The sequence below is a fragment of the Haliotis rufescens genome, unplaced genomic scaffold (genome assembly GCF_023055435.1).
Source record: "Haliotis rufescens isolate VD_foot unplaced genomic scaffold, xgHalRufe1.0.p SCAF_13, whole genome shotgun sequence".
NCBI classification, from domain to species: Eukaryota; Metazoa; Mollusca; class Gastropoda; order Lepetellida; family Haliotidae; genus Haliotis; species Haliotis rufescens.
The window spans coordinates 13054624-13069833 of NW_025963813.1; the positions used below are offsets into that span (position 1 = coordinate 13054624).

Below are 15210 nucleotides of genomic sequence, written 5' to 3' on the forward strand. Positions count from 1 at the left end.
ACTCATGTGTTGCGAAATGAAACACAAAACAAACAGCCGTGTTTGAAAATGCTTTTTTGGCACACGTGGGTACGGATTGCCCCGTTCCCTTGAAAAATATATAACTGTATCTCTAACCTTGACTCGTGTTGCATGGTTCAAGTGAATATTGAATTGAGACAATTTAAAGTTTAATATGTATGCCTTATTTTGATGGCCTTATACCTTCCATAATAGGTTAACTTGTGTTTGTCATCGAAAAGAGAAATTTAAATTTGGATTTAAGACTCACTTACACACCTAAAGAAAAAAGAGCCATACGGGCATGATCTCTTTTTATCCCCCCGGCATATAATGCGGGGGAATATAGCGATCAGCCAGTCTGTCTGTCCGTCCGTCCGCCCGTCCGTCTGTCTGTCAGTCCGTCCGTCTGTCTGTCCGTCTGTAATCATTTCCTTTTCCGGGGCAGAATTCCAAAACCATTCAGTGTATTTGATCGAAACTTGGCAAATCTATCAGGCACATACTGAAGTGGTGCCTTTTGATATTTTGGGATTTTTCTAATTTTTATTTTTTATTTTTTTAATGGAATGAAGATGGACATAGACTCAATTGGGGATGGGGTTCGTTTCAGGGGCAGAATTCGAAAATCATTCAGTGTATTTGATCGAAGCTTGGCAAAGCTATCAGGCACATACTGAAGTGGTGCCTTTTGATATTTTGGGATTTTTCCAATTTTTATTTTTTTAAAATTTTTATGGAATGAAGTTGGACATAGACTCAATTGGGGATGGGGTTCGTTTCAGGGGCAGAATTCGAAAACCATTCAGTGTATTTGATCGAAACTTGGCAAAGCTATCAGGCACATACTGAAGTGGTGCCTTTTGATAAAAAAATTTTTTACGAATTTTTATTTTTTACAATTTCTATTGAAAGAAGTTGGACCTAGACTCCAATGGGAAACGGGTTCGTTTCCGGGCCAGAATTCGAAAACCATTCAGTGGGTAAACAATGTATGGTTCTTGAAGAACATTCAACTGTTGACTCATTACATAGAGAATTGCACATTTACTAGTGGTTACTTTACAGACAGCTGCCGGGGGGATAGGTCATCTTTCTGATGACTCTTGTTTATCATTGTATATTATGATCAGATAGAAGTCTTGAAGTATTGACATATCAAAAATGGAACACAAACTGGTACTATTGTAAAAAAATATTATTTTGAATTTATTTTGATTTATTTGGTTTTATCAATTAGCAAAATAATCCTGCTAGACATTCGAACTAAAATGAAGATTCTTCTACAATAGAAAGACCATTTGAGAAAAGTCAAATAGAGTGGCCTCCCTTGGAGTTTTTGTTTACGATTTCTTCAGTGTGCAGATTGGCAAAGAATGACGAATAATAGCTAAACTGTTTGCTTTTGAAAGACAGCTGAAGTATGGAGAACGTTAGTTGTCTACAAGGTAATATGATGCATGCAAGTTTGGATTGTTTATATTTGCAGTATGAATCATTGTCGTCCGGAACATTTGTATCCGATAATGAACTCTGAAGAGTATACAGAATTCGCGCACCTGTCTCGTTTCAGCAGAGACCATATAATACGATATATTATATGGTCTCTGATTTCAGTCATTCTTTGCTAACAATTCCTCTCTTGCTGTGCTGCCACGTACATTGAAATAAGAGAACTATACTGAAGTTTTCAGAGTGATAGTATTTCCGACATTGTCACAAATATCTTATTTCAGCATGTTCGTGATGGGAATGTTATTCACCGACAATTTAAAAATGGCACCCCCAAGCTAGGAGATTACATCTGTGAATTATTTGCACATGTATAATGTGTTAATATGTTTCTGGTATACTGAACTAAATCATGCACAGAAATTTATCTTAAAATACAGTGCTACATTTTAGGAATAAATCAGTGTCATATCTGAGCGACTGCATTTGTACCAATAACTGAGAATGACAGATTTGCATTAAGAATCATTGCCATGGCCCAACTAACCATTTCAATGTTTAGACACCAGGGTGCATTTGCACAAAGCAATCTTAGCGCTAAGATGATTGTAACTCCCATACATTAACAAAGGCTTACAATAGTCGTAGCGCTAAGCTCACTTTGTGCAAGTGGGCCCAGGCCTGAGTGTTCTAATCAAAACGTGCTATGCGTCAGGGGTCTGGAAACGGTCATATGTGCCGGACATGTCCAATTGGGAATCTCAAATGTCTGGTTTAAAATATTGCTTACCGGACATTTAAATTTTTCTGTCCGGACATTTTAAAAAACAAACAACGCTACCTTCAGGGTCCAAATAATTGATGAGCGTTATCATATCCCTTCAGCGAATTCAGGTGAATAAACAGGTATAACAAACTTGGTCAATAAAAGTGTGAAATTTGATAGCATTGTATGTGTAAATAAGGTTTTCTGTGTACATTTTTGACAGATTCAGTATGTTCAAGAAAAGTTGATATTTTATTTGTCTCAGTGTCTTCTGATGTCCTGAGTGAGTTCCTGGAAGTGGCGGTGCACTGCATCCTGTACAACCGAGGCCTCTACCCAGCAGGGGTGTTTGTGAAGAGGAAGAAGTACAATGTCCCAGTTCAAGTACATCCGTCTACTTTTCAAAATATTTCCTCACTCTTACATTGGGAATTTCTATGCTCCATCAAAACTGTGATGTGAAACTTTCATCATGTTCATAGTTTTAGATGACTCTCCCGATTCCCTGTGACCCACCTTAGCCTATAATAAATGACTGGTCCCTGAATGCAAATCTAAGTTTCACATGTTCTTCAACTGTATGTTCAATAACTTTGGGTCCCAAGGTAAAAGAGTGATTGAAGTTATACCTTAAAAAAAAGCTTTATGGACATGACTAAGTTGTCTCTGAAATATGAATATTTTATGTACATTAAACATGTTAAAGGCAAAATGAAATAAATGAAAATGTGCTTTTTGAGAAAGACAAGACAAGTTTTGCCTCCTTTTGTATTTTGACTTCAGCAAATTTGGATGAGGTAGATTTGTAAAGCAACTAATTAAACAATTTGCTGATCATTATTCAGATGTGTCTGATTAACTGCTGATGTGTCTGATTATTGACAGATGTGTCTGCACCCTGAAGTGAAGGAGTATGTGATCCACGTTGTCGACGGGGTCCGCTGGCTGCTGGAGCAGGGGGAGGTCGAGACGGTGGCCATTGTTGTTCTAAGGGCAGATAACTCTCCACTGGAAAGATTTGTGTTTGAGATAGCTGACACACACAGTACCAGGTCAAAGTAAGTTCCACTTGTACTGATATAACTGACACACATAGTACCAGGTCGAAGTAAGCTCCACTGATACTTATATAACTGACACACACAGTACCAGGTCAAAGTAAGCTCCACTTGTACTGAAACAGCTGACACACACAGTACCAGGTCAAAGTAAGTTCCAATTGTACTGATATAGCTGACACACACAGTACCAGGTCAAAGTAGGTTCCACTTGTACTGATATAGCTGACACACACAGTACCACGTCAAAGTAAGTTCCACTTGTACTGATATAGCTGACACACACAGTACCAGGTCAAAGTAAGTTCCTATTGCACTGAAATAGCTGACACACACAGTACCAGGTCAAAGTAGGTTCAATACCAGTACCAGGTCAAAGTAAGTTTCCATTGTACTGATATAGCTGACACACATAGTACCAGGTCAAAGTAGGTTCCACTTGTACTGGTATAGCTGACACACACAGTACCAGTTCAAAGTAAGTTCCACTTGTACTGATATAGCTGTCACACACACTACCAGGTCAAAGTAAGTTCCCATTGTACTGATACAGCTGACACACACAGTACCAGGTCAAAGTAAGTTCCAATTGTACTGATATAGCTGACACACACAGTACCAGGTCAAAGTAGGTTCCACTTGTACTGATATAGCTGACACACACAGTACCAGGTCAAAGTAAGTTCCACTTGTACTGATATAGCTGACACACACAGTACCAGGTCAAAGTAAGTTCCTATTGTACTGAAATAGCTGACACACACAGTACCAGGTCAAAGTAGGTTCAATACCAGTACCAGGTCAAAGTAAGTTTCCATTGTACTGATATAGCTGACACACATAGTACCAGGTCAAAGTAAGTTCCACTTGTACTGGTATAGCTGACACACACACTACCAGGTCAAAGTAAGTTCCCATTGTACTGATACAGCTGACACACACACTACCAGGTCAAAGTAAGTTCCCATTGTACTGATACAGCTGACACACACACTACCAGGTCAAAGTAAGTTCCCATTGTACTGATACAGCTGACACACACACTACCAGGTCAAAGTAAGTTCCCATTGTACTGATACAGCTGACACACACACTACCAGGTCAAAGTAAGTTCCCATTGTACTGATACAGCTGACACACACAGTACCAGGTCAAAGTAAGTTCCCATTGTACTGATACAGCTGACACACACACTACCAGGTCAAAGTAAGTTCCCATTGTACTGATACAGCTGACACACACACTACCAGGTCAAAGTAAGTTCCCATTGTACTGATACAGCTGACACACACAGTACCAGGTCAAAGTAAGTTCCCATTGTACTGATACAGCTGACACACACACTACCAGGTCAAAGTAAGTTCCCATTGTACTGATACAGCTGACACACACACTACCAGGTCAAAGTAAGTTCCCATTGTACTGATACAGCTGACACACACAGTACCAGGTCAAAGTAGGTTCCCATTGTACTGATACAGCTGACACACACAGTACCAGGTCAAAGTAAGTTCCCATTGTACTGATACAGCTGACACACACACTACCAGGTCAAAGTAAGTTCCCATTGTACTGATACAGCTGACACACACAGTACCAGGTCAAAGTAAGTTCCCATTGTACTGATACAGCTGACACACACAGTACCAGGTCAAAGTAAGTTCCCATTGTACTGATACAGCTGACACACACACTACCAGGTCAAAGTAAGTTCCCATTGTACTGATACAGCTGACACACACACTACCAGGTCAAAGTAAGTTCCCATTGTACTGATACAGCTGACACACACACTACCAGGTCAAAGTAAGTTCCCATTGTACTGATACAGCTGACACACACAGTACCAGGTCAAAGAAAGTTCCCATTGTACTGATACAGCTGACACACACACTACCAGGTCAAAGTAAGTTCCCATTGTACTGATACAGCTGACACACACACTACCAGGTCAAAGTAAGTTCCCATTGTACTGATACAGCTGACACACACACTACCAGGTCAAAGTAAGTTCCCATTGTACTGATACAGCTGACACACACAGTACCAGGTCAAAGTAAGTTCCCATTGTACTGATACAGCTGACACACACAGTACCAGGTCAAAGTAAGTTCCCATTGTACTGATACAGCTGACACACACAGTACCAGGTCAAAGTAAGTTCCCATTGTACTGATACAGCTGACACACACAGTACCAGGTCAAAGTAAGTTCCCATTGTACTGATACAGCTGACACACACACTACCAGGTCAAAGTAAGTTCCTATTGTACTGAGACAGCTGACACACACACTACCAGGTCAAAGTAAGTTCCCATTGTACTGATACAGCTGACACACACAGTACCAGGTCAAAGTAAGTTCCCATTGTACTGATACAGCTGACACACACACTACCAGGTCAAAGTAAGTTCCCATTGTACTGATACAGCTGACACACACAGTACCAGGTCAAAGTAAGTTCCACTTGTACTGATACAGCTGACACACACACTACCAGGTCAAAGTAAGTTCCTATTGTACTGATACAGCTGACACACACAGTACCAGGTCAAAGTAAGTTCCCATTGTACTGATACAGCTGACACACACAGTACCAGGTCAAAGTAAGTTCCCATTGTACTGATACAGCTGACACACACACTACCAGGTCAAAGTAAGTTCCCATTGTACTGATACAGCTGACACACACAGTACCAGGTCAAAGTAAGTTCCCATTGTACTGATACAGCTGACACACACAGTACCAGGTCAAAGTAAGTTCCCATTGTACTGATACAGCTGACACACACACTACCAGGTCAAAGTAAGTTCCCATTGTACTGATACAGCTGACACACACAGTACATTATTTCAATATTGATTTCTGAGGCACTCTTGCTGGAATCACTCCCACATACAATGTTTCAGTTTCCTTGGCCATGTAGCCTCGGAGGAGATGTTGAAAACAAACTAAATGTTAAGACCAATTCACGTCAGACAATGGGCGACCCGTAAAGATCAGGGGTAGAATAGATCTTCAGCAACCCATGCTTGTTGTAAAAGGCGACTATGCTTATTGTAAGAGGCGACCAACTGGATCGGGTGGTCAGGCTCGCTGACTTGGTTGATGCATGTCATCGATCCCAGTTGCGTGGATCGATGCTCATGATATTAATCACTGGATTGTGTGGCCTAGACTCGATTATTTACAGACCGCCATGATATAGCTGGAATATTGCTGAGTGCAGCGTTAAACAACAAACCAACCAACCAACTTCTCAGAGATATTGTTAAAACTATAGTTTCATCTCAAAATGATGATTTTTGTTCCAGGACTGATGAATATCTGTTCCAGTTGGAACAGTCTCTGAGGGCGTTCCTGCTGAAGCTGAACATCTGTGACTCGGTGCTGCAGCCGCTGCCTGAAGGTGTGTGGGGATACGTGCATTTATCACATAAGAGTGATGAGGGATACGTGCAGTTATCACATAGGAGTGATGAGGGATTCATGCAGTTATCACATAGCAGTGATGAGGGATCGAGGATACATGCAGTTATCACATAGCAGTGATGGGGGATGGAGGATACATGCAGTTATCACATAGCAGTGATGGGGGATGTAGGATACATGCAGTTATCACATAGTAGTGATGGGGTATGGAGGATACATGCAGTTATCACATAGCAGTGATGAGGGATGTAGGATACATGCAGTTATCACATAGCAGTGATGAGGGATGGAGGATACATGCAGTTATCACATAGCAGTGATGGGGGATGGAGGATACATGCAGTTATCACATAGTAGTGATGGGGGATGTAGGATACATGCAGTTATCACATAGTAGTGATGGGGAATGTAGGATACGTGCAGTTATCACATAGTAGTGATGGGGAATGTAGGATATGTGCAGTTATCACATAGTAGTGATGGGGGATGGAGGATACATGCAGTTATCACATAGTAGTGATGGGGGATGTAGGATACATGCAGTTATCACATAGTAGTGCTGGGGAATGTAGGATATGTGCAGTTATCACATAGTAGTGATGGGGAATGTAGGATATGTGCAGTTATCACATAGAAGTGATGGGGAATGTAGGATATGTGCAGTTATCACATAGTAGTGATGGGGAATGTAGGATACATGCAGTTATCACATAGTAGTGAATGGGAGATGTAGGATACATGCAGTTATCACATAGTAGTGAATGGGAGATGTAGGATACATGCAGTTACCACATAGTAGTGATGGGGAATGTAGGATATATGCAGTTATCACATAGCAGTGATGGGAGATGTAGGATACATGCAGTTATCACATAGCAATGATGGGGAATGTAGGATACATGCAGTTATCGCATAGCAGTGATGAGGGATGTAGGATACATGCAGTTATCACATAGCAGTGATGGGGGATATAGGATACATACAGTTATCACATAGCAGTGATGGGGGTTGTAGGATATGTGAAGTTATCACATAGTAGTGATGGGGGATGTAGGATACATGCAGTTATCACATAGTAGTGATGTGGGATACGTGAAGTTATCACATAGCAGTGATGGTTTGATGGGTATGTGCAGTTATCATATAATAGTGATGGCGTGATTGGGACGAGGGGGGATATGAGCAATTATCACATAGAAGTGATGGGACTGGCTGTATTTCACATCAAAATTTTGGAAATTTTACTATTGTACATTACTCTTGTAAACTGATACATATGTAAAACCTTATCAGCTTATTGACACTATTGTGGAAGTCATCCATCGCAATTCACATGCATACCATCGTGACACGTATCGCTTTGTTGTTCTGATGAAGCTGGAATATTGTGGTGTTCCATCACTCACTCACTCATGATCTCACACACTGAAATACATCAATCATTCTCTCACACACTGAAATACATCAATCATTCTCTCACACACTGAAATACATCAATCATTCTCTCACACACTGAAATACATCAATCATTCTCTCACACACTGAAATACATAGTTCTCCTTTGTTCCCAGACTGCACCTGGACAGTGCACATCCACACACGAGAGTCTGCTGCACAGAAGTTGGATGAGAAACAAGTCATCAAAGTCCCCGGGAGATTTGAGGAGATTCTACACTCTAGACCAGTGAGTGACAAATTTGATTTGTGTGATTTTAAATATGGCTGCATTGTCTTGGCGGTAGTATAAAACACATCTTACTCTATCAGTTCCAGGACGCAGTAGGACCGCCTCCGTGGTCTAGTGGTAGAGCGTCCGCCCGGAAAGCGGAAGGTCTTGGGTTCGATCCCCGGCCGCGTCATACCAAAAGACGTTAAAAGATGGTACTTGTTGTTACCCTGTCTGGTGCTCGGCATTAAGGGGCTAAAACAAGGACTGGTCGGCTCGGAGTCAGTATACTGTGTCTGAGTGGGGTATTCATGTTAAACTGCGGCAAGGTATCTCAGTGAGCTAGCACTATAAATCGGCATCAGTCCGGACTAGTACAAGCAGCCACACAAACACACAAGCGTACATGCACGTCGCTATATAAGTGCAATAATCTTGGACACGACGTTAAACCCCATTTCACCTCACCTCACCAGGATGCAGTACAGACTGGTGAGCCTTTGTTGTACCTGGGTTAACTTGTCATGGGTAGGAATCCCATTTTCACCCTAATTATCATCTTTGGTCTGTCAGTACCTACCCATGCTTGTGGCTTCCACCAAAGTGGTAAATGTCTACTCTTGCTTCTATTCAGGTTTGGGGCAGTCGGGTAGCCTAGTGGTTAAAACGTTTGCTCGTCACGCTGAGGATGAGGGTTCGATTTCCGACATGGGTACAATGTGTGAAGCCCATTTCTTGTGTCCCCTGCCATGATATTGCTGGAATATTGCTGAAAGCCTTGTAAAACCATACTCACTCACTTCAGGTTTTTCTCCCACATGTGGCTTTTTAACGGAAATAGTTGAAAGCCATCCCAACTTACTCAATGTATTTTGACTCCATCAACCACTGGTTTGCCAGGTGCAATGTATGCGACACTTTTTAGGGCATACTGTGATAGGTGTAAATTTGCAGACTTCTGTTTACATTATGTAGAGGTTTTCTTGTGAGTATGTTTGGGGATGGTATGTAGTGTTTATTCCAGATACAGGACATTTACCATTCCCAAACTCAAGTGGGTAAATGTTCCAGTATATGCATTAACTCAGTAATAATTCAGATTATACCACAGCAAGCTCCACATCATGAAATCAGCATCCGCACTGTTTTAGGTGAGAGAATTGTATTGTGTGATAAGAGATTTTGTTGACTATATGTTAGTCTAGGAATAAATATGTAGTATTTATTCAAAATACTTCCAAAACACACAGTATGGTAACCTTTTTATCATAAAATGTTAAAACTCCTTAATATGTGCATCAACAAAGCTGCCGTGGCCTGGCACCCTGCTGGCCTAATTTCGTTAGCGAAATCCATGGTTTATTTTATGATAGAAATTAACGTCATGAATCTTTGGTATTTAGAATAACAAAAAAATCTGATAAGGGATCAGCGATTATCACAATTTCGAAGCTGTTGCTGTCCTTTGTGCACAGAATTTTGATAAATGCACCGAGTCTCAGGGTCCAGGTACTTTGAGAGGTGTTGGACTAAAAGTTGATAATCAGACGATTAAAAACAAACATCAAGGTAACGTTCAGAATATTTATTGGAACTGTTATTGTTAATTGTCAGCTAGTTGACTGGCTTCTATTCCAGCGTTGGGATAGTTGCCGGTTCCATAAATAGCAGATTCTCGGGTCAAGATCATTTGACATGCTTCCTTTTGCTGGATGTTTCAACTTGAACCACATAGTAATAGAACAGCTTTCAAGACTACTGAAGGAGGAAGACGGTGTAGCGTCAGCCATTAATCTTCGGGATAAGATAAGGTGCGAGCGAGGCTAACACCCAACAGTAATCTCTATTAGCAGTCCCTGGTTTCGATTACTCTCCTCATTCACTGATAATAGTGTGAGTGAGTGAGTATGGTTTTATGCTGCTTTTAGCAATATTCCAGCAATATCACGGCGGGGGACACCAGAAATGGGCTTCACACATTGTACCCATGTCAGGAATCGAACTCGGGTCTTCGGCGTGACGAGCAAACGCTTTAACCACTAAGCTACCCGACCGCCCCTCACTGCTAATAGAGATTACTCACTAGTGTTTGTCCCACATCTATCTTATCTATACATTAAAGGATAAAGCATGTTCCAATCTGTGCTTTCAGAACTTCCCCTGGGTTGAAGCAGACGAGAAACAGCAGAAAATGGAAGACTCAAAGCTTGTTCCTCTCAAGTCCATGAAGTCCGACTTCTTTAAGGTACAACTCCTGATCATGTCAAAGAAAATACAGTCCTACGTCTCAGGGACAGCTAACAGTCGAATATCCCATTATGACATGAGACCCGTCAAGATTCCGGATTAGAAATTGGTCTTCAGCAACCCATACTTGCCGTAAAAGGCAACTAATGGGATTGGGTGGTCAGGCTCGCTGACTTGGTTGATACATGTCATCGATCCCAATTGTGTGGATCGATGCTCATGATGTCAATCAATGGATTGTCTGGTCCAGACTCGATTATTTTACAGTCCGCCGTCATATAGCTCAAATATTGCTGAGTGCGGCATTAAATAACAAACAAACAAACAAAACATGACATGATCACAATTTTTATGTTTTACCTTACCTGATGCTACAGTGCTTCAGCTTCCCTACGATCAAGACTTCTCCTGGCCATGGTGACCCAAATTAGTGAGCTTCATGCCCTTGATGTTTCCTGGGTTTTCGTCCCTAAAACCGGGTCAACCTAATGGCCAGTTCCATGATAGTCAGCCCAGATGATGACCTGAAACTCGCCCTCTGCAGGTGTCCACGCAAAGGTGACGTGAGACACAATCTGGTTCTGATCAGCTGTCCTTCATGTGTATCATCATGCTGACCTGTTGCCAACCTGTCGCCAACATCTCTGGCCCAGGAGTGAGTTGGGTTTAATGCCGCGTTTAACAGTATTCCAGTTATATCGCAGCGTGTCCACTTAATGTGGGAGGAAAGCCCGACAAACCTAGAAACATAATCGCGGCAAACCAGGATTCGAACCCACAATCATAGGTTTCTGGCATGCCCAAGGGACGCAACTCTGAACAGCAAATCACCATGCCTTAGACAACTGGGCAACCCATGCCCGTCTCAGTCCCATGAAGATTCGGGGTAGAACAGGTCTTCAGCAACCCATGCTTGCCGTAAAAGGCGACTAACAGGATCAGATGTCAATCACTGACTCGATTATTTACAGGCCGCGGCTTTAAACAACATCTCCATCCGGACTACCATCTACAACTATCTTTGCCAGTCATTATCACAGCAATGCATCTGTTGAGGATGTTGAGGGGACTCACAGGTTGGGACCACTTTTCTTAGCCCGGCAGCGGACCAACGCCAGAGACCATGCTCTGACAGGAGGAAAATGTCACCTTTGGTCCTTTGGTCACCTGGGGGCACGGGTGGCCCAGTCGTCTAAGGTGCTGCGATTCGCTGTGCAGAGTTGCGTCCCTTGGGCACGCCAGAAACCTATGATTGTGGGTTCGAATCTCGGTTCGCCCCAATTATGTTTCTAGGTTTGTCAGCACCATACCCGTGCTTGTGGGTTTCACCGAAGTGGTAAACGTCTTTGACCTGCATCACTTCAGGCTTTCCTCCCACATTAAGCTGACACGCTGTGATATAACTGGAATAATGTTAAAAGCGGCATTAACACACACACTCACTTTGGTCACCTGCTGATATGGTACGACCATACCTTCTTCCGAGAGTGCTTGACCTGCATCAGAGCCACTATCTCACTGCCGTCTGGAGAGATCCCTGTCGCAGTGCTTCCTCAGCGTGAATGCTGCTTATCAGGGTAAACCCAATCTCATTAAAATGAGACCTTAGTTCTCACCACCGCTAAACAAAGATCTGAAGACATCCCATTTGGGGTCGCGTCAGAGCGACCTTTCATCCGACCAATCAGTGCGTCGCTTACCAGATTATGAAAGTGACAGTCGGAATGTGATTTCTAATCATGCAATCTCGAAAACTTTAACATTGGGTAATCCGAACGATAGTTACGGGTTTAACAACTGAATCCTTACAATCTAGACCATCTATTAGCCATTCCAGAATGTTTTTTGTTAAGGTTTCAAATTTGTAATCGAGAATTTGTCAAAATATGTTTCGAAGCGTAGTCGCCAATTTGAAATCAATGCCGTAAAGCACAAGAAAGCTGCCTTCTGATTGGTCATTCCATTAGTCGGTCAAAGTTCACGCAAGGTCGGTCTGACGTGACCCGTAATGGGATGTCCTCAGATCTTTGTTTAGCGGTAGCGAGAACTAAGATCTGATTTTAATGAGATTGGGGTAAACCTGCCTTCCATGTCAGTCCAATAAAGCACTGTGTTGAGTCAGGTAAGATAAAACATAAGCAATGTTTTTATACTTACCTGAGGCTAAATGTTTAAGCTCACCCACTGTCTGTCTCACTGTTCTGGCATTACTGTCTGCGCCTGCTGCCATACCCTGAAGAATATGAAACACATGTCAAATATATGTTCTTTAAGTAACCTTAACATTGCAAGTTAGTGATTTTTGGGTAACACTTGTTTTACATTCTGATTTTTTTGATTATTCATCAGCTTTTATCAAATTCTTGGTATATTTATACAGAAAATGAATAACTCCATGGTTCTTTTCATATAAGGGTTGTTGGGTAGGCAAGTGGTTAAAGCATTTGCTTGTCACGCCGAAGACCCAGGTTCGATTCCCGACATGGGTACAATGTGAGAAGCCTATTTCTGGTGTCCCTCGCCATGATATTGCTGGAATATTGCTAAAAGCGGCGTAAAACCATACTCGCTCGCTCACTCGCTCGCTGACCCACTCACTCACTGACCCACTCACTCACTGACCCACTCACTCACTCACTCACTCACTCACTCACCTCTTATTAAATTCTTTTGTTTTTTTTCAGATGCAATTGTTTGTTGAAGAAAGTGCTAAGAAGACATCTTGATGCCCAGGCTGTTGTCTGTCTGTATGTGTGTTGGTGTTAAGTTTAGAGCGGGATCCTTTTTATCACTGTTGTGTACAAGTTTGCATGGGGCTTTCTTCTCTCAGGCCTGAACACATGTTGTGGATATCAGTACAGAAACAATATAGGGAACAGACAAGGGAAGGTTTTGAAATCTGCTGATATTGCAGTTTCCTGCATGATCAAATTTTAAGGAGTGAATTTTTAAACTTATCCTATCTCACATTATGCATTTCTCCTTCTTTCGATGTTGGTGTGGAAACACCCTAGAACAAAGTTTCCAGCTTCAAAAAACATTACACTCGAACACATCCCAACATCACTACACTACCAAAACAAATGAGTCGCGCATTGTTATCTCCTGCCAATCTTCAACGTGTGTCACATTGATATAACTGAAAACTCGTTTGTATGTTTTAAAACCCAAAGCCACAGAGGCTCTTGAGAAGATGCTGGTATAAATGGATGTGTATGTTTAATGTTGTGGTCCAAAATCTACACATTAATCAGCAAACATCACCCCCTGAAAACTTCAATACAACCTACAAATGTGAAACAGGGCGGTTGGGTAGCCTAGTTGTTAAAGCATTCGCTGGTCACGCCGACGACACGGGTTCGATTCCCAACATGGGTACAATGTGTGAAGCCCATTTCTGGTGTCCCCCACCATGATATTGCTGGAATATTGCTAAAAGCGGCGTAAAACCGTACTCACTCACTCACTCACAAATGTGATACATTTAGGAGCTGAGCCCACACAAAGGCCTCAAGTAACACAAGGCCTAACATGTCACGATGGAATTCCCTTCTCCACACATCAGCTGTACAATCATTTGATAGCTTTGAAACTGCATTACAGTGGTTCGAGATGGGAGCTAACTCTGTTTGCCTAATCGAAAGTTCCAGGTGGGCCCATATTCGAAACTAAATATCATCATATATTTTAGAAAATGGTTATCAGCACTAAACCAATCTAAGAAGATGTACGGATGGAAAGATAAATATATAATGCATTCAAACATTTAATTAAGAATACGTTTTACCTTAGGGATAAGCTGGGCATTTAATAGCTGGACCAACAACAACGTACAGCGTGACCGACGCCATTTCTCGCAAATACGAAAACAACGGAGATAGCTCCAGTTTCAAATTAGAGTGACCTCCCTTTCCCAATATGAACCACTGACAATGCGGTTTCACCCACATATCTTGCAAAGAAAACAATTTATTCCAGTAAACTTTGTACTTTTTGTTACACAAACCCTCCAACCAAGCAGCTAATGACATGGCTGCTTGATGGCTACCTCTAATATGGCGAATACAAAAAATTTGACCATGTGTTGTATTTCATTACAGAACCCTGCCACGCCCCTTAAACATTCCATGGAAACATACATTTGAAACTCATGACATACTATGTTTTGCATTAATATTTATGTATATTTCGATACATATTTCATTGTTGAACATGTGTATATGTGCCTTAATAAATATCTATCAAGTTCACATAATGAGTTATTGTTATGTGATGTAAGCAAAATAAACCTATAGAAAGCATCTGGGCCCACTTGCACAAAGCGATCTTAGCGCTAAGATTAACGTAACTCCCATACTTTAACATAGGCTTACAATAGTCTTAGTGCTAAGATTGCTTTGTGCAAGTGGTCCCTGGTGTTTGTGTTGCCGAGTAGACCCAACAATTCAGGGGGCACGGGTGGCCACAATTTGCTGTGCAGAGTTGCGTCCCTTGGGCACACCAGAAACCTATGATTGTGGGTTTCGAATCCCAGTTCGCCCTGATTATGTTTCTGGGTTTGTTAGCACCAGACCCGTGCTCGTGGGTT

General features: G+C 41.8%; 1 protein-coding gene across 1 annotated transcript; it reads left to right on the top strand.

Annotated features, from left to right (window-relative positions):
* The first annotated feature begins 1319 nt into the window (after positions 1-1319).
* Positions 1320-14870, top strand: LOC124124325 (mitotic spindle assembly checkpoint protein MAD2B-like). The gene is made up of 7 exons (XM_046487456.2): positions 1320-1448; positions 2484-2602; positions 3104-3276; positions 6592-6686; positions 8281-8393; positions 10528-10620; positions 13307-14870. Exons 1-7 carry the CDS (start codon positions 1424-1426, stop codon positions 13346-13348), a joined length of 660 nt encoding a protein of 219 aa, XP_046343412.1. The 5' UTR covers positions 1320-1423; the 3' UTR covers positions 13349-14870.
* Positions 14871-15210: the final 340 nt, after the last annotated feature.